This window comes from Ictalurus furcatus, chromosome 25 (genome assembly GCF_023375685.1).
Source record: "Ictalurus furcatus strain D&B chromosome 25, Billie_1.0, whole genome shotgun sequence".
In the NCBI taxonomy this organism is placed as follows: domain Eukaryota; kingdom Metazoa; phylum Chordata; class Actinopteri; order Siluriformes; family Ictaluridae; genus Ictalurus; species Ictalurus furcatus.
Genome location: NC_071279.1, coordinates 19920886 through 19940326, shown reverse-complemented (window position 1 = coordinate 19940326; position 19441 = coordinate 19920886). Strand labels below are relative to the sequence as shown.

The following is a 19441-nucleotide window of genomic DNA, read 5'->3' as shown; positions in this document are numbered from 1 at the left end:
CTGTGCAAACTGGCTGAAAACAGTGCGATCATTTTGACACATGATTGCAATTTGAACTCCATGCATCCATCCATCCATTCTCCACACTGCTTGTCCTATGTAGGGTCGCGGTGATGCTGGATCCCTGGGTCTCGCGCTGTAGGCAGGGAAACACCCTGGACATATGGCCGGTCCATCACAGGGATGACACACAGACATATACTCATTCACACTAACACTCACACCTATGGGCAATTTAGTGTCTCAAATTCACCTGACCTGCATGTCTTTGGATTGTGGAGGATTGTGGGGGAAACCAGGGATTTAAACTCTGATATGATCTAGCAAGCAATTTTGTATCTTTCATGGTCTCATGAACACACACCAAATTCATGATCTCTAATCTGTATCTAGAATGACGCCATGGCTGCATCTCTGATGCTGGTTAACGGCAACAGTGAAGCTGTAAACGCAGGTTTAAATAATCCATAACCACTTTCTGCACAGTGATTTCAGTTTAAAGTCGATTAATTGTGCAGCCTTATCATACTGATGTCTCAAAGGCCAATGTTTGGTGGTTTAAATACCCACTAGAGGTCTCTGTTAAAGTTTTTTAAGACTTTCCATAGTCATGTAAGTGCTGCTTTCAGAATCTTCACATCCATAACAATGGGTTTTCTTCATAAATGCAAAAACAAAATTTTAAATAAAATAAATATTTTATGTTCTCTGGAGAGCCAACCCTTCTCAATTCGGTTTGTAGGAATACTTCTGGTTTGTGCATTTTATTTCACAGAATTCCTACAAAGTACGTTGTCCCCAAAAAACTTGTCTTTTTTTTGTCACGTCCGCAACGCAGGTTTATTTCCCTCATCTAAAATAGAAAACGTGTATAGACGGATATTTATCTGATGTCTGGACTCTATTGTCAGGGGTTTAGGGAAATATAAATTATAATAAATACATTCTCTGAGAATTTAGATTTCAAGTTTTGACTGTAAATGTCACGTCCATGACGCTGGAATTGCTCTGCAATTATCTAAGATTAACAGGCTTTTATAACAGGATTTTAGTTTGAGATATACTTCCTTTTTTATACCTACGTTCACTGCTCCTGTCCAGTTGGTGGCGGTAATGCACCAAAAACCTGGATTACCATCCGCCAATAAAACTGAAGAAGAAGGAGACACTGTAAACTCACAACAAAGGAAGAAGAGGTTTTTGACTTACTGAGGTAATCTTTTCTACATGAAAATATTCTTGACTGGTTTATATACAATTACTATGTTCTACTTTAAAACCTGAAGTAAGTTTAACTAGCTGAGCTGCTCGGCTAATAGTTAGTGACTGAATCCCAAACCTTCGAAGTGCAGTACAGAGAGAATGATACAGTGGTGTATTAAATCATTTTTATTCTCCCAATTTTATTTTAAATGAAAGCTTCATAATTTACATGAAATGTTTTAGATTACAGTGGGTTATGCTTATGATCAGAGCCTCCTTTTCCAGAAACAGCATTTAGACCTCATAATAAGACCTTATAATGGAATCAGCAAGGGTACGACCGTGTTCTTCTAGAAAACCTCCACACACTCCTGGTCCCACTGACTCACAGGTAACAGTTATCTATATGTGCGCAATTAAACATGACAGTTTTAATAACGAAGAGATTCACCTGACTGTGTGAATGTTCTTCTCTTAATCAGCTTCCATCCTTGGTAGGTTGCATGCTCTCCTACTAATCAAGTAAACCATGTTATTATCGTCTCTTTAGTATCCTCTTGGACTATATGTTGTGTTATACCACAGTTAGTTTCAGTCCACTAATTTGATTAGTGCTGATATTTAGTATAACAGCACTGGGACATTTCACTGTGTGTTTCACTCCACTTATCTGTGTTTGCTGCATAAATTACAAATCTAGCAGTAGATCATTACATTGAAACTGTTACTACACTTACTACAGGCTGTCAGTTAATCTGTGTGTTACATGGCAACATGGAAAGCTCTATCTAGCTGTGGCTGTTTTGGGAATTATTTCCATTGACAGTAAAAATAAACCAATATTTGGCCAAATTGTGTCTGAAATGTTAGTTACTTGATATTAATTTCTTATTAAGAAAACTGTCACATAAAAGCAAGATCACACTCGCAGTTGTACTGCTGTACTGAATATCGGCACTGCTGTGATTACCTGCAGCCTCGTGTCTACGGCCGAATCACAGCCGTGCCGATATTCTGTATAACAGCACTTTTGCTCATGCAATATTGCTTAATCGACTTTCTTTTGTAAATAAGTATGATTACTCTTTGTTCATTAGCTTTTTGGGGATGTGCAGACAGAAAAATATACATCTTCAGATGGAGGGACATCAGGCTCTGTAGAACACATCACCTGTGTGAACCTTCAGAAACATGTAAAAAAGGAAGAAACCGTAGATGAAGAATACTTCTGTAAGTCAACATGGCACATTACAATCCAGTCTAATATTCAGTAATAATTTTTAGTCTAATCTAATTTGTTATTAAACCACATCACTGACTTTTCCCCATTTATAGTTTGTACTTCAATTTTTTGAGTTAAATTAAAACATTTAATTTCAGTTAATGGAATTTCAGGTAAAGCAACACCAGTCTCTGTGGGACATATCACACCTGTGGACCTACAGAATCATGTGAAAAAGGAAGAAGCTGAAGATAAAGATTATCTCTGTAAGACAACAGGGTGTATTATGGTCCAGACTGGAACTCAATAACTAGGGGTGTAACAATGCACGAGACGATGAATCGGGATACAAAAATGTGATGATCTGCTTTGTGGAAATGTGTGATATCGGCATTGTATTAGTTATGACACATGCAATTGCACCGTTTGAACACCAGTGGTCCCAATCTGCAGAGCCCTTAGAGCTAAAATACTGTATATAGAGATCATACTGGTCACATGATCATGTTCTTTCTTGGAGAGTGCAGCGTTACCAAGTCGGGAATCATCTACACTTGAAAAGTGACATAGTTCTGGATCACAACTACTGACACACATTATATTTTATACAGTTACACCACCACATTATAACCATAAAAGATCACTTCAGTAGTTTTCAAATGAAACCAGCTCCGTGCATCTGCGATCTTCGGTGCCTGAAAAAGAATTTGGGAATTTCAGCCAACTTTGGAGCTCTATTTCTGGCTAAAATGACACCTCGGGCGCTGCTGCAGAGCTAATTATGTTTCAATTGATCATTTTCCTGTTTCCCAGGTTATAGACTTTGTTTATACAATCAAAATTTTTGATTAATTTATACATTTATTTATTAATTTTTAAGGTATTTTGAACCTATATTATGTATTTATTTTAGTCATTTATTTAGTCATTCATTTTTGCTACAATATTAATATTATTTTGTTTGAAATATTCTGAATACATCAAAACATGAACCCAGTCTCATTAATTGAATTTAATTGTGTATTGTTACACCCCCATGAATAACTATTTGAAATCTTAACTAGGCTTTGTTTGTGACTGGAGCAGTCCTTCAGCACTGGTTTCCCTCTTGTTCTTTATAGATTTTCTTGCGTTGACAGTATATAATTGTAAATCTTGGAATTTCAGGTGCTGGGACATCAAAATCTGTGGAAGATGTAAACCAAAATAATGGAGGGTTTGAATGGAAGTGTATAAAAGAGGAAGAATCTGAAGTTGACGACAATTTCTATACAAGGACAGACTGGGGTTGAGTAACATTGACACGTTCATTCTTATTCAAACTCTTGCTATACTGTACAGTTTATTAATATCAACGCTTCTTGTCATGCAAGCTCCCAATCAGGAAAGACCTCCTGTATCCTGTGTGAAATCAAGTGTCCTCCACATCCAGATGATCTTTAGCAACAGTGGTAACTGTGAGGCAGTCAGACAGCTGGCAGTTTATTGTTGCCTTTCAGTTAGTTCACTTGATATAACAGGATGTATGGTATGCCAAGCTTTCACCATCCTGCTGAAGAGAAGACATGTTTTCATGCTTGTAAGGAAGGTGAGGTGTGGTGATGTTGAAGGTCATGTCAGCTATACAGCTGTCTTCACCACTGTCTTTCAGTTTTTACACTTCACTTATTTGAGAACACTTCTGTTTGAGGTATTGTATCTAGTCCATTTGGCTATTTTTGATACTTGCTTTATTGGTTTAGAATGATAAAATGTGTGCTTAAGAATTTTTGCTTGTTTTTGAGCCCACTGTGACCAGCCTCTAAACTAGCTTCTGTTTAGCTTGCTAAGAGTCAAGGCAAAAGGGTTTTTATTGTCATTCCTGTACATAGTTTGTATACATTGGAACACATCTTTCTTCAGGACCATGGTGCAACACCGAACAGTACGCAATGCTACATAAAGTACATATACACAGCATGAGATGAGTGCAAGACAACAAAGAACTGGACAATAAGTACACAGGAAAATAAATGTACAAAACATTGGCTGTAAACTACTGTGTAGTGTATCAGCACAAGTGCAGCAAAAATTTGTTCCATAATATGGAAGTGTGGTGTGCAATGGTACTGAGTCATATTTAGTTAGTTGTTTGACTAGCCCAGGTGAGCATTGGGAGGCAGCAAGGTGTTGAGTAATCTGACTGCCTCAGGGAAGAAACTGTTACGGAGTCTGCTAGTAGTGGCACGGATGCTCCTGTGCAGATGGTAGGAGGGTGAGGAGTCCATGAGAGGGGTCGTCCGCAGTACGGGTGGCTTTGCAGATGCAGTGGTTGTTGAATGAGGTGTTGATGGTGGGTAAAGAGACCCAGATGATCTTTTCAGCTGTCTTCACAATCTGCTGTAGGATCTTGCAGTTGGAGGTTGTGAACTTCCTGTACCACATGGTGAGACAGCTGGACAGGATGCTCTCTATTGTCCCTCTGTAGAAGAAGGTGAGGATGGGAGGGTGGAGTTTGGCTCTCTTCAACCTCCACAGGAAGTGGAGGCCACCTTGACTAGGCAGGTGATGTTGAGAGGTCAGGAGAGGTCCTCAGTCAAGTGCACACCAAGAAACTCTCTGAGTTTCTTGGTGATATATTGTTATCTCTACAACATTCTGTGAGCTGGTTCACCTCCTCCCTGTGCGCTGACTCATCATTGTTGCTGATGTGGCCCACAACTGTAGTGTCATCAGCAAGCTTTCCGTGGGTTGACTCTGGACAGAGTTTTCCTCACATCTACTGCAGACAGATGAAGTACTTGGTCTGTGGGAGTCGGGGGTGTTCAGTGCTTCGAACCATACATAGAAATCATTAAGGGTGTCTGGGAGTGAGATGTCCTCATCACAGACAGGTGGTGTAGCTTTGTAGTCTATGATGGCCTGAATGCCATGCCACATATGCCTTGTGTCCTTGGTGTTTGTGAAGTGACTGTGGTTTCTTTCTGTGTAGTTGCACTTTGCCTCTCTGATGACCCAGGCCAGATTGGCCCTTGCTGTGTGGAGGGCTGCTTGTTGTCAGACCTGAGGGCAGAGTCTTGGGTTTTCAACAATGAGCACACTTCAGCAGTCATCCACGGTTTCTGGTTTGCATGTGTGTTGATTGTCTTGAAGGAAGTCAGATCATCTATGCACTTGCTGATGCTGGCAGTCACTAATGCTGTTTATTCCTCCAAATCTGTTGTTGTGGTATGTAGCAGCCTCTCTGAACATATTCCAGTCTGTGTGCTCAAAACAGTCCTGAAGTGCTGAGATGGCTCCCTCAGAACAGGTTCTTACCTGTTTCAAAACAGGTTTGGCACATTTCAGAAGTGGTCTGTATGCTGGGATTATCAATAGAGATGTGGTCATGGTGGTGGCAAGGTGCAGCCTTGTAAGCACCGTGAATATTAGTGTAAACAAGGTCTAAAATATTTGTAGCACGGGTTGCAAAATCAACATGCTGGTGGAATTTTGGCAACAGTGATTTCAGATTTGCCTGTTTAAAATCTCTGGCCCCAATGAAAAAGCCATCGGGGTGCGCTGTTTGAAAATTACTGATAGCCCCGTAGAGTTCACTTAGTGCTTCCTTGGCATTAACACTGGGTGAATTGTACACTGCGACAATGAGCAGAGTGGTAAACTCTCTGGTCAGGTAATATGGTCGGCATTTCAGTCATAAACTCCACGGGTGACAAACAGTAGCTTGAAACCACGATGGCATTTGTGCACCATTTGTTGTTCATGTAAACACACAGACTACCGCCATGAGTTTTACTGGGCAGTGCTGCTATCCTGTTGGCGTGATGTGCGGTTAGCCCGGCTAGCTGAATGGCTGTGTCCGGAATGCTGTCGTTGAGCCATGTTTCCATAAAAATGAAAACACAGCAGTCCCTGATTTCATGCTGGGTCGTTAGCTGCAGTCGGAATAATTCTAGTTTATTCTCAAGAGAGCGAACATTGGAGAGGAGAATGGATGGTAGAGCCGGACGGCTTGGGTCAGCCTTTAGCCTAGCGCTGATGCTGGCTTGCTTCTGCAGCCTCACACACTGTTTCCAGAGCCCTCTCTTCAGGTCAGCAGCATCAGGCAATACCGCGGTACCACGTAACGCACCATATTGGTGCACCCGAAGTGGCCACTGCATGCTACATGCTACGCTTCAACTGGGAGATGAATTGAAGATGGAGTTTGCCTGTAAACATGAGACTTTAAATACATGTCTAAATGTGAGACAGGATATGGTCCTGAATATGAATATGATTTACTAAAAATATTAGCTTTATCATAATTAGGCCATTAGACAAACTAGGCTAACAGAGGCACGATCAATCACGATCAGTCAAGCAACTATTATTTTTTAAAGGAGTCCCTATTTTTCCACTTGGAAGTTTGTAACCGTTAATCTATTTCATAGATAAAGATACGATGGAACTAAATACATTAGAGAAAGACGAGTTCTTCCATGTAGGTTTATATAATATTTAATATGCTGTGTGGATATATATGTTCTTATAGTAAGTATATAACAGAAATAAACATTTTCCTTTTTTCAGTCTATCAGTTTTTAAAGATGATCTTTATAAATAATGCAGTGTTATGAAATTATCTAAGTGCTCAAACCATATAGAAGACTTTGTCAAGATAACATTATTATCCGAGTATTGTCCAGCTCTAGTTTTACTGACGTACTTCTGTGAAGTTAGCTTAGTAGGGCTACCATAACTTACCTCAACCAAATCCCATTTTTCTTGTGGCCTTGTTGGGATCCCTTACAATCTGTTATAAAAGTTATATGAGGATGTCTTGCCTCTAATGTTTACATTTTAGTTTTGTGCTGTGTGACTTGTTTAGCCATTTTCTGTACATCTTTACCAGAAGCTATATTTGTCAATGCCTCATTTGTGATTTATAGAGCCTTGGTTTGTTTTTTCTAAAAAATAGTTTAACTATTTTCAAAATGAGTTTAATACTAATAATGTTCATTTTCTGCTCCAGACATGGATGATGCCCAGGTACAAGTCTTCTCCTGCTCCCAGTGTTCACTTTCCTGTTCATCTCAAATTAACCTCCACAAACACATCAGAAGATACCACTATGAGGAATGTGAGAGACTGCTACAATCAGGAGAGTTAAAAGACGTGGCGCGTATCACAACAATAAGCTCCGATATTCAGCAAACATCCTCCATTACACTCAACAGGAACTCCTCTAATAAACAAATGCAGAAAGAAGTCTATCCCTGTTCACAGTGTGGGAAAAGCTTTACTCACCGCAGTAATCTACAACAACACCAGCGCATTCACACAGGGGAAAAGCCGCATCACTGCTCACAGTGTGGGAAGAGTTTTATTGACCAGCGTCATCTCAGACAACACCAGCGCATTCACACAGGAGAAAAGCCATATTCCTGCTCACAGTGTGGCAAGAGTTTTAATCAACTGAGTCATCTTCAAGTACACTTGCATATTCACACAGGAGAAAAACCGTATCACTGCTCAGAATGTGGGAAAAGCTTTATTCGAAGGTGTACTCTACAAGAACACCAGCACATTCACACAGGAGAAAAACCATATTCTTGCTTAGAGTGTGGAAAGGGTTTTATTCGAAAGAGTGAACTACGAAGACACCAGCACATTCACACAGGAGAAAAACCGTATCACTGCTCAGAATGTGGGAAGAGCTTTAGTCGAATGAGCAATCTACAAGAACACCAGCGCATTCACACAGGAGTAAAACCATATTCCTGTTTAGAGTGTGGAAAGAGCTTTACTCGACTGAATGATCTCCAAATACACCAGTACACTCACACAGGACAAAAGCCGTATCACTGCTCAGAGTGTGGGAAGACCTTTATTAGATATAGTAATCTCATCCAACACCAGCACATTCACATAGCTCAGAAACCAATTCAGTGCTTGCAGTGTGGACGGAGATTTACATATTCAGGAGCATTTAACATACACAAGTGCTCCAATAATGATTAAATAAACTGTCTTTACAATAGTAACCATGATTTGCTTAAGGTATGTAGATATGTACAGTCAGGTCAATAAATATTTGGACATTGATGAAGTAATTATTATTTTAGCTGTTTACCACAGTATATTGGATTCAATATTAAATGATCATAAAAGTGCAGACTTTCAGCTTTATTTTGGGGGTGTATATATACATCCAAATTGGGTGAATTGTGTAGGAATCCCAGCATTTTTATATGTACAAAAATGGCTATTAAAGGTGTGAGCAAAAGTACTGATTTAGGAGGATGTCCAAACTTACAAGATACCACAATTTTATTTGTATAGCGCTTTTTAACAGTGGACATTTTCTCAAAGCAGCCTTACAGAAACATATAAACACAGGATACAGATTTTAAGTGTGTGAATTTATCCCTATTGAGCAAGCCGGTGGTGAGGAAAAACTCCCTAAGATGATATGAAGAGGAAACCTTGAGAGGAACCAGACTCAGAAGGGAACCTGTCCTCATCTGAGTAACAACGTATTGTGTAAAAGTAAAAGAAAGGTCATTATGGTTTTTACATGAAGTCTGTTTGTTGAACTAGTCCACTGTTCACTACAGGTCTCCTTTAGTGAAGTGCAAAACTGTATTTGGTAATTGCAGTCCTAAGGCCATAGCAGCAACCGAAGTTCCAGCAAAGACAGTGAGAATGTCCATGTGGAATGGAGGTCCAAAACTATTTCATGGGACTTCAACGTAGAGCATCTGGATGGATCAGGCAGGTCTGGAGTTCAGAAAGAGTCAGGATCAATGGACCTTTGGAGGTAAAGAGAGGGAGAGATTCTTAGGTATGCTTACTATCCTGTAATGGATAAGACTGTACTTTGCGTAAAAGAAAGTCTATTCATGGTAAGCTTGAGTAAGCATGGTAAGCTCTTTCCATAAACAAATATGCTTTCAGCCTAGACTTAAACACTGAGAATGTGTCTGAGTCCCGAACACTATTTGGAAGACTGTTCCATAACGGTGGGGCTTTGTAAGAGAAAGCTTTTCCCCCTGCTGTAGCCTTGACTATTCGAGGTACCAAATAGGCTGCACCTTTTGATCTAAGTAAATGGTCTGCACTTATATAGCGCTTTTTCCGAAGTGTTTTGCACTTTGTCTCATTCACACACCAATGGTAGCAGAGCTGCTATGCAAGGCGCTAACTTGCCATCAGGCACAAGGTGGGGTTCAGTATCTTGCCCAAGGACACTTCGGCATGTGGAGTCATGTGGGCCGGGAATCGAACCGCCAACCTTACGATTAGTGGCCAACCCGTTCTACCACCTGAGCCACAGCTGCCCTAAGTAGGCGTGGCGGATCACAGAAGACCAAAATTTCATTAAATATAAAGTGACTGTGCAGTGCAGAGTTTACTTCTTTTCACTTCCAAAATTAACAAAACAGGTGATTTGGCCAGTGGTGCCCAACTTTTCTTACTGCTGTATCCAAAGCAGTGAGAGACTCAGGTTCAAATTGTTGGCCGGAGAAGTTGGTTTTTGTGTCTAATAATGTGGGAAGAAGTAATGTAACTTAAAGTATCTTCTTTATACATAAATGCTTTAAAATATAACGAGAAGTCATAAAGAGAACTGGTGAATTGCTCTTGCGTTTTAATAATTGAGGACCTGATTACTAAATACACCACCAAGTCCAGTTCACAGGGGATGGGACTGAGGTCACAGCTGAATAATTTGTGTACAAATTTGACACTGATCCCAAATGGCCACAAAGTGAGCAAAGGGAAAAATTGCAGAGGTGCTCCATGATATTATTGTTATTAAACTTTAAAGAAGAGCTTTGAAGAAGTGAAGACAGAAAATATTCCCTGCTTGCTCATTTATATCAGTAAAAATTATGTTTAATTATTAACCAATCAAACTGATCAAATCAGGATGACCACAGCAACAAGGTAAAAACATGGGTTTTTATGAAAGGGTGATGTAAAAGTAAACAAATGTTTATTTGTTTGTGTAAAAGATCTGAAAATTAAATGCCTATCTAAAATCTTACACCTTTTATTTTAATTTGTAAATAATTCAGTGGTATCAGGATATGAACATATTTTGGATGATTAAAAGCAGCTGGTAACATTTATCAAAAGTTAACTAAAAAGTATTATGTATTAAAGTGTTTCAACATGTTGGTGTCAGTGTATGAATTTTATACTGATCCAGCATGAGTGAGCGACGCTGTTATCAAGCGTATCCGACTGCGTCCTGCAGGATTACAAACCACGCCCCCTACTAGGTACAAGACACGCCCAACATTCATTCGCCATTGCCGGTGGTCTACTTCTTTACGTTAATTCCACGCTTCTTTGCAGTCACTATCGCCACCTAGCGGTAAAGTAGTATGACCTCATCAGACAACTCCTGAATCAGAAACGCAATATTACTTTTCTTACTTCACTGCAATAAAAATACAATCAAATGATGTTTTCAACCTGATTTTAAAAAACTTTGATTCCTTCTAAAAGAACATGTTTGCAGTAAAAACGTGTATTTCCATGTAATATTACAAAAATTGATTATATTCACGATATTTTATAACATATTTATAAACATGTTTGTGTCAACACGCCTGTGTTCTCGAACTGTACTGTATATCGATACATTTTTATTAACAGAATTCTCCAGCAGGAGGCGCTGTAAACTCATCTCATATCTCACAACAGAAGAAGAGGATAGGCGGTTTTTCGTGTTTTTTTTTTTTACGGTTTATTTTAATTTTATTTCTCATTGAGGTAATCTTTTCTACATGAAAATATTCCTGACTGGTTTATATACAGTAACAGATTTGATCGATTTTAAAAACAAGCTTGTTACTGTGTCTGTATTTGAGGATGTTCACTATGTTCTACTTTAAAACCTGAGGTAAGTTTAACTAGCTGAGCTGCTCGGCTAATAGTTAGTGACTGAATCCCAAACCTTCGAAGTGCAGTACAGAGAGAATGATACAGTGGCGTATTAAATCATTTTTATTCTCCTAGTTTTCTTGTAAATGAAAGCTTCATAATTTACATGAAGTATTTTAGATTACAGCGGGTTATGCTTATGATCAGAGCCTCCTTTTCCAGAAACAGCATTTAGACCTCATAATAAGACTTATAATGGAATCAGCAGGGATACGACCGTGTTCTTCTAGAAAACCTCCACACACTCCTGGTCCCACTGACTCACAGGTAACAGTTATCTATATGTGTGCAATTAAACATAACATTTTTAATAACTAAGAGATTCACCTGACTGTGTGAATGTTCTTCTCTTAATCAGCTTCCATCCTTGGTAGGTTGCGTGCTCTCCTACTAATCAAGTAAACCATGTTATTATCGTCTCTTCAGTATCCTCATGGACTGTATGTTATGTTATACCACAGTTCGTTTCAGTCCACTACTTTGATTGGTCAAGTGACATTCCAAGAGTGCTGATATTTATTATAACGGCACTGGGACATTTCACTGTGTGTATCACTCCACTTATCTGTGTTTGCTGCATAAATTACAAATCTAGCAGTAGATCATTACATTGAAACTGTTACTACACTTACTATAGGCTGTCAGTTAGTCTGTGTGTTACACGGCAACATGGAAAGCTCTATCTAGCTGTGGCTGTTTTGGGAATTATTTCCATTGACAGCAAAAATAAACCAATATTTGGCCATATTGTGTCTGAAATGTTAGTTACTTGATATTAATTTCTTATTAAGAAAACTGTCACATAAAAGCAAGATCACACTCGCAGTCGTACTGCTGTACTGAATATCGGCACTGCTGTGATTACCTGCAGCCTCGTGTCTACGGCCAAATCACAGCTGTGCCGATATTCTGTATAACAGCACTTTTGCTCATGCAATATTGCTTAATCGACTTTCTTTTGTAAATAAGTATTATTACTCTTTGTTCATCAGCTTTGTGGGGATGTGCAGACAGAAAAATATACATCTTCAGATGGAGGGACATCAGGCTCTGTAGAACACATCACCTGTGTGAACCTTCAGAAACATGTAAAAAAGGAAGAAACCGTAGATGAAGAATACTTCTGTAAGTCAACATGGCACATTACAGTCCAGTCTAATATTCAGTAATAATTTTTAGTCTAATCTAATTTGTGAATGAACCACATCACTGTCTTTTCCTCATTTATATTTTGTATTTCACTTTTTTAAAGCGACACCAGTCTTTGTGGGGCACATCACACCTGTGGACTTACAGAATCATGTGAAAAAGGAAGAACCTGAAGATAAAGACTATCTCTGTAAGACAACAGGGTATATTACGGTCCAGACTGGAACTCAATAACTAGGGGTGTAACTATACATGACACATGCATCGCATCAGGATGCAAAAGTATAGTGATATGTGTTATGGAAATGTGTGATATCAGCATTCAATTAATCATGTTTGAATTGGCAAAAGTGAAATTGGCTTTCGCCGTGATTTTTTTTTTGGTAAATGAGTCCTTTTAGTTTAGGGCTTTGACTGAACACTCATTGTGATGACGTCACATTAACATGTCTTGGCCAAAATCTGCAGTAATTTTAAAAAAAATGCAAGCTCTTCTGAATATTGCAGCGTTTGCTTGATTTTGTGTAAGGTTCTGCAATTGCAAAATCCTGAAGGGACTGGCTTATGCAATCAAATTTTTGTGAGAATTAATACATTTATGTATTTAGTATTAAGGCATGGGAAATCTGTAGTACATTTGTTTTACAATATTAAATCTTTTGTTTGTAAGACAAAATGCACTTTGTTTTGCATTGTTTATGATTCAGAATTAAAAAACAGTAGTACTCTTTTCAGTTATAGTATTTCTCCATTCAAATTTTCTTTAAAATATTCTGAGAATATAAAAACGTGAACCCAGTATAATGAATTGAATCAAATCGTTTATGGTTACACCCCTATAAATAATTTTTTGAAGTCTTCACTAGGATTTATTTGTGACTGGACCAGTCCTTCATAGTTTTATACACTTTATAGTTTTACTTGATTGACAGTATTGAAATGTAAATCTTGGAATTTCAGGTGCTTGGACATCAAACTCTGTGGAAGATGTAGACCAAAATAATGGAGAATATGAAAGGAAGCATGTAAAAAAGGAAGAGTCTGAAGATGAAGACAACCTCCATACAAGGACAAATTGGGGTTGAGTAACAATGTCACTTTCATTCTCATTCAAACTCTTGCTATACTATGCAATTTACTAATATCAACATTCATTGTCATGCGAGCTCCCAATCAGGAAAGACCGCCTGTATCATGTGTGAATTCATGTGTCTTCCACATCCAGAAGACCTTTAGCAGCAGTGGTAGCTGTGAGGCAGTCAGACAGCTGGCAGTTTATTGTTGCCTTTCAGTCAGTTCACTCGGTATAACACAGGATGTATGGGATCCCAAGCTTTCACCATCCTGCTGGACATCTGTCCATGAACTGAATCTCAAGAGAAAGTAGGTCAATAACCCTAAACACACGTTATTCTACATTTACATTATATTTCTTCATTTAGCAGACGCTTTTATCCAAAACGACTTACAATTGAGAAAATACACGCAAAGCTATATATCAAGCAGAGAACAATACAAGTAGTGCTACCATACAAGACCCATTAATCGAGTTCCAGAAGAAGTAAAGTGCGCAGAGTATAGGTGTAAGTGCCAGAGTTTTTTTTGTTTTGTTTTGTTTTGTTTTTTATGGGTTGGTTAGGTGTTCATGGAAGAGGTGGGTCTTTAGCTGTTTTGTGAAGATGGTGAGAGATTCTGTGGTCCAGATTGAGGTTGGAAGTTCATTTCACCACTGAGGAACAGTTAGTTTGAATGTTCTTGAAAGGGACCTTGAGCCACGCTGAGTAGGTACTACTAAGCATCGGTCGTTGAATGATCACAGATTGCGTGAGGGAACGTAAGCCTTCAGGAGAGAGTTAAGGTAGGAGGGTGCTATTCCAGACTAGGTCTTGTAGGTGAGCATCAAGGCCTTGAATTTGTTGCAGGCAGCTACAGGAAGCCAGTGGAGGGAGATGAAGAGGGGTGTGACATGGGTTCTCTTGGGCTGGTTGAAGATGAGGCATGCTGCTGCATTCTAAATCATTTGAAGGGGTTTGATGGAGCTGGCTGGGAGGCCTGAGAGTAGTGAGTTGCAATAGTCCAGTTTTGAGATAACAAGAGCCTGGACTAGTAGTTCGGTGAGGTAGGGTCTGATTTTCTTGATATTGTACAGGATGAACCTACAGGACCGTGCAGTTGTTGAGATGTGGTCTGTAAATGTCAAGCCGTCATCAAGAATCACCCCAAGGTTCCTGGCCGTCCTGGTTGGCTTGAGTGTGGTTGAGCCTAGCTGTACATTGAGGTTGTGGTTGATTGAGGGACAGGCTGGGATGACGAGAAGCTCAGATTTTTCCAGGTTGAGCTTAAGGTGGTTTTCCCTCATGAAAGACCGAGATGTCCAACAGGCAAGCAGAGATACGTGCAGAGACGGATGGATCGTCAGGCTGGAAGGACAAATAGAGCTGGGTGTCGTCAGCATAGCAGTGGTATGAGAAGCCATGAGACTCAATCACCTGCCCTAGAGATGTAGTGTAGATGGAAAAGAGCAGTGGACCCAGAACTGACCCCTGTGGAACGCCAGTTGTGAGTTGCTGAGTTTCAGAAATACCTCCCCTCCACGATACCTTGAAGGATCTGTCTGAGAGTTAGGATTCCACCCAGTGCAGAACCGTTCCGGTGATGCCCAGGCTGGAGAGAGTTCACAGGAGGATCTGATGGTTCACAGTGTCGAAAGCATCAGAGAGGTTGAGTAGGATGAGGACCGATGATGTAGAGGTTGCTTTTGCTAGTCGTAAAGCTTCAGTGACGGAAAGCAGAACAGTCACCGTGGAGTGATTGCTCTTGAAGCCAGACTGCATGGTGTCCAGTAGGTTGTTCTGTGTGAGAAAATTGGAGAGTTGATTAAAAACAGCTCTTTCAAGAGTTTTGGAAAGAAAAGGGAGGAGGGAAACAGGTCTGTAGTTGTCAACCGCAGCAGGGTTAAGTGATGGTTTTTTAAGCAGTGGGGTAACCCAGGCCTGCTTAAATGAGGTAGGGTATGTGCCAGTAGAGTCCAGCAAAGCCTTATGTGTACTCTCTTGTATACTCACCGGTATGTGGTACATTGCTGCTGGATCAGGGTGGGGGTGCATCAGGGATCCGGATCAAAGTTCCCATTTCCATGCAGAAACACTGATCCTGGAAATTCATGGCTTCCACGCAGTGCCAACACACCTGCCCGGACTTTGCCCCAGCTATGGTGGGCACGAGATATTTCCCCTGTTGAGAGAAAGACTGAGCTTGGGAAGAAAGGCAGGGGAGGGTAAAGGGAAGATGGGAACATGACCCAGGGTGCTGGTTTCAGGGGATAGGAGGGGAGAAGAGAGACAGAGTGAGAAAGACCAAGGACACCTGGAACAGGAACTGCTGACAGGTGATCCTCCGCCAGCTGCATGGCTTCATCCAGGGATGCGGGCCTATAGCACTGTACCCACTCCGCAGTTCCTGTCAGGAGTTGAGTGACGAATTGCTCCAGTACCACCAGCTCGATGAACAGCTCTGTGTTCTGCTCCTCTGCCATCAACCACCGGGGACAGAAGTCCCTCAGATGCTGTGACGCACTGTAAGACCACCCTCTTTATTCTGGAATACTCCAACTGTGTCCATGCATACTCAAAGAGCTCCAAGAAGGCCTCCAGATCATCTGTGGAGGCCATCTTGATGAGCCGCACAGTGGTAGGGGACACAGCTGGAGAGGTCCTGGGCTGCTGCAGCTTCTGGAGTGACAGCTAGCTCATCTTGGCCTGCTCCTGTGTGAGTGCTTTGAATCATAGCTGCTGCTCGTTGCACAGGTCTGGTTACAGCAGTTACTGAAAGCACAAAGAGACACACATAAATAAACTGGCCATAATAAGGCATTCATGAGAATCATCATACATTACCTGCCGTTTCAGCCCGTCTCCTTTCTGTTCACAGCTGATGCTCGACCATGCCCCTGCTGCCACAATGATATATTTAAAGTTTTTTACTTAAAAATAAAACAAGGTCAACCTAAACTTTTTTTTCTATTAAATAATCCATACAACATCAAATGATCACTCTTGTCTGATTATAGCTGTTGTTGAGATAATACAATAATAAATCCATAGAAGCAGGAAAGTTGTTTAAATGCAGCAAAAAATTTACTTTATTTTTACTGGGGCTGGGGTTGTCCCTATTTTTCCACATGAAAGGTTGTAACCTTTAATCTATTTCATGGCTAAATATATGATGCCACTAAATATAGTGGAGAAAGAAGGATTCTTCCATGTAGATTTATAGAATATTTAATATACGGTGTGGATGTATATATGTTCTAAATATTTTAAAATTTTAAACAGTAATGGACATTTGCTCAGTCTGCATTATTTTGAAAGATATTCTTTATAAGCTGTTAGTATTATGAAATTCTATATTGTGATAATTTTTTAGATCGATCAATTGATCATAGAAGACTTTATCATGATAACATTTTTGGTGATATAGCCCATGTCTAGTTTTAATGATGTACGTCTGTGTAGCAACTTTTGATCGACCTACACATTATCTCAGGTGTATAACATCATGTGGCATATTTACTCTAGTAAGGCTACCAGAACTTACCTCTACCTTACTCTATGTAAATCCTGTTTTTTCTCGTGGCCTTGTTGGGATCCCTTAGAATCTACTAAAAAAAAGATTGTAAGAGGATGTCTTGCCTCTAATGTTTACATTTTAGTTTTGCGCTGTGTAACTTGGTTATCCATTCTCTGCACATATTCACCAGAAGTTATATTTGTCATTGCCTCATTTGTAATTTTTAGAGCCTTGATTACATTCATTCTTTTTTCTAAAAAATAGTTTAAATATTTTCACAATGAGTTTAATACTAATACTGTTCATTTTCTGCTCCAGACATGGATGATGCCCAGGCACAAGTCTTCTCCTGCTCCCAGTGTTCACTTTCCTGTTCATCTCAAATTAACCTCCACAAACACATCAGAAGATACCACTATGAGGAATATGAGAAACTGCTACGATCAGGAGAGTTAAAAGACGTGAACCATACCACCCCAGTAAGCTCCAGTATTCAGCAAACAACCTCCATTACACTCAACAGTAACTCCTCTAATAAACAAATGCAGAAAAAAGTCTATCCCTGCTCACAGTGTGGCAAGAGTTTTACTCAGCGGAGTTCTCTCAGACAACACCAGCGCATTCACACAGGAGAAAAACCCTATCACTGCTCAGAGTGTGGGAAGAGTTTTATTCAACAGAGTAATCTACAAACACACCAGCGCATTCACACAGGAGAAAAACCCTATCACTGCTCACAGTGTGGGAAAAGCTTTAATCGACAGAGTGTACTACAAAGACACCAGCTCATTCACACAGGAGAAAAGCCGTATCACTGCTCACAGTGTGGGAAGAGCTTTAATCGACAGAGTCATCTACAAATACACCAGCGCATTCACACAGAAAAAAAACGTTATTCCTGCTTAGAGTGTGGAAAGAGTTTTATTCTACAGTGTGTACTACAAACACACCAGCGCATTCACACAGGAGAAAAGCTGCATCACTGCTCAGAATGTGGGAAGAGCTTTAATCGGCAGAGTGAACTACAAATACACCAGCGTATTCACACAGGAGAAAAGCCGTATCACTGCTTAGAGTGTGGGAAGAGCTTTATTCGACAGAATCATCTACAAGAACACCAGCGCATTCACACAGGAGAAAAGCCATATTCCTGCTTAGAGTGTGGAAAGAGTTTTATTCGACGGAGTGAACTACAAAGACACCAGCGCATTCACACAGGAGAAAAGCTGTATTCCTGCTCAGAGTGTACAAAGAGTTTTTTTCGACAGAGTGATCTACTAATACACCAGCGCATTCACAGAGGAGAAAAGCCATATCACTGCTCTGAGTGTGGGAAGAGTTTTATTCGACAGAGTCATCTACAAACACACCAGCGCATTCACACAGGAGAAAAGCCGTATCACTGCTCTGAGTGCGGGAAGAGCTTTACTCAACAGTGTAATCTACAAGCACACCAGCGTATTCACACGGGAGAAAAGCCATATCAGTGCTCAGTGTGTGGGAAGAGCTTTTCCCAAAAAAGAAATCTTCAGCAACACCAACGAATTCACTAAGGAGAAAAGAATGTACAACTTCTCATACTGTAGGAAGATGTGTACAGATAAAGATCAGCGCATTCACACAGGAAAAAAGTTGTAAGAGTGCTCTAAGTACGGGAAGAGTTTTAATCAAAAAAGTAGTTTCATACACCAACAACAAATTTACATATATAAACAAACTGATCAAATCAGGATGAACACAGCAGCAACGTACAAACATGGGTTTTTATTCAAGAGAAATGTAAAATTAAGACAAAAATTTTGTTTGTTTTATATAGGTTATCCAAAACTAAACATATATCTAGAATGTTACACCTTTTATTTAACTTTGTAAATATTTCAGAGGAATCAGGACATGAACATATTTTGGGTGATTAAAACAGCTGGTAACATTTATTAAAAGTTAACAAAAAAACTCAACACTGTGTGAATTTTATTTTGAAGCCCGCGGACAGGGAGGGAGATCCAGCAGGAGTGAGCGCTTCTGAAGCGGCTCCTGTTCTCAAGACGTATATTGTTTTATTTTGATTAACAGAATGCTCCAGCAGGAGGCGCTGTACCTCTCAAGTGCACAATCAAGACAAGATATAATATATGAAATTCTTACAAGTTTATTCAGAATCCACAACATGCAGAAAATCCTGTCATTTTTATGGGTACCAACACATGTGGGAGTGGAGGGCAATGAAAGTGTTGATCTGTTGGCTAAACAAGCTTTAAGACACCGGAATATTGATATTCAGGTCCCATTAAGTAAAAATGAGAGTAAAGCATGTATTAAAATGAAATGGCAATAGAAATGGGACAGAGAACTCAAGGGAAGGCAAATATAGAGTATTCAAAA

General features: G+C 39.8%; 1 protein-coding gene across 1 annotated transcript; it reads left to right on the top strand.

Moving 5' to 3' along the window:
* Positions 1 to 1057: 1057 nt before the first annotated feature.
* On the top strand, positions 1058 to 18995 carry LOC128601617 (zinc finger protein 585A-like). Its single transcript, XM_053614924.1, has 11 exons — positions 1058 to 1213; positions 1489 to 1594; positions 2301 to 2433; positions 2584 to 2691; positions 3593 to 3712; positions 7419 to 8398; positions 11462 to 11608; positions 12334 to 12466; positions 12594 to 12680; positions 13451 to 13570; positions 17378 to 18995. The coding sequence occupies exons 2-11, from the start codon at positions 1523 to 1525 to the stop codon at positions 18610 to 18612; spliced, it is 3135 nt and encodes a 1044-aa protein (XP_053470899.1). The 5' UTR covers positions 1058 to 1213; positions 1489 to 1522; the 3' UTR covers positions 18613 to 18995.
* Positions 18996 to 19441: the final 446 nt, after the last annotated feature.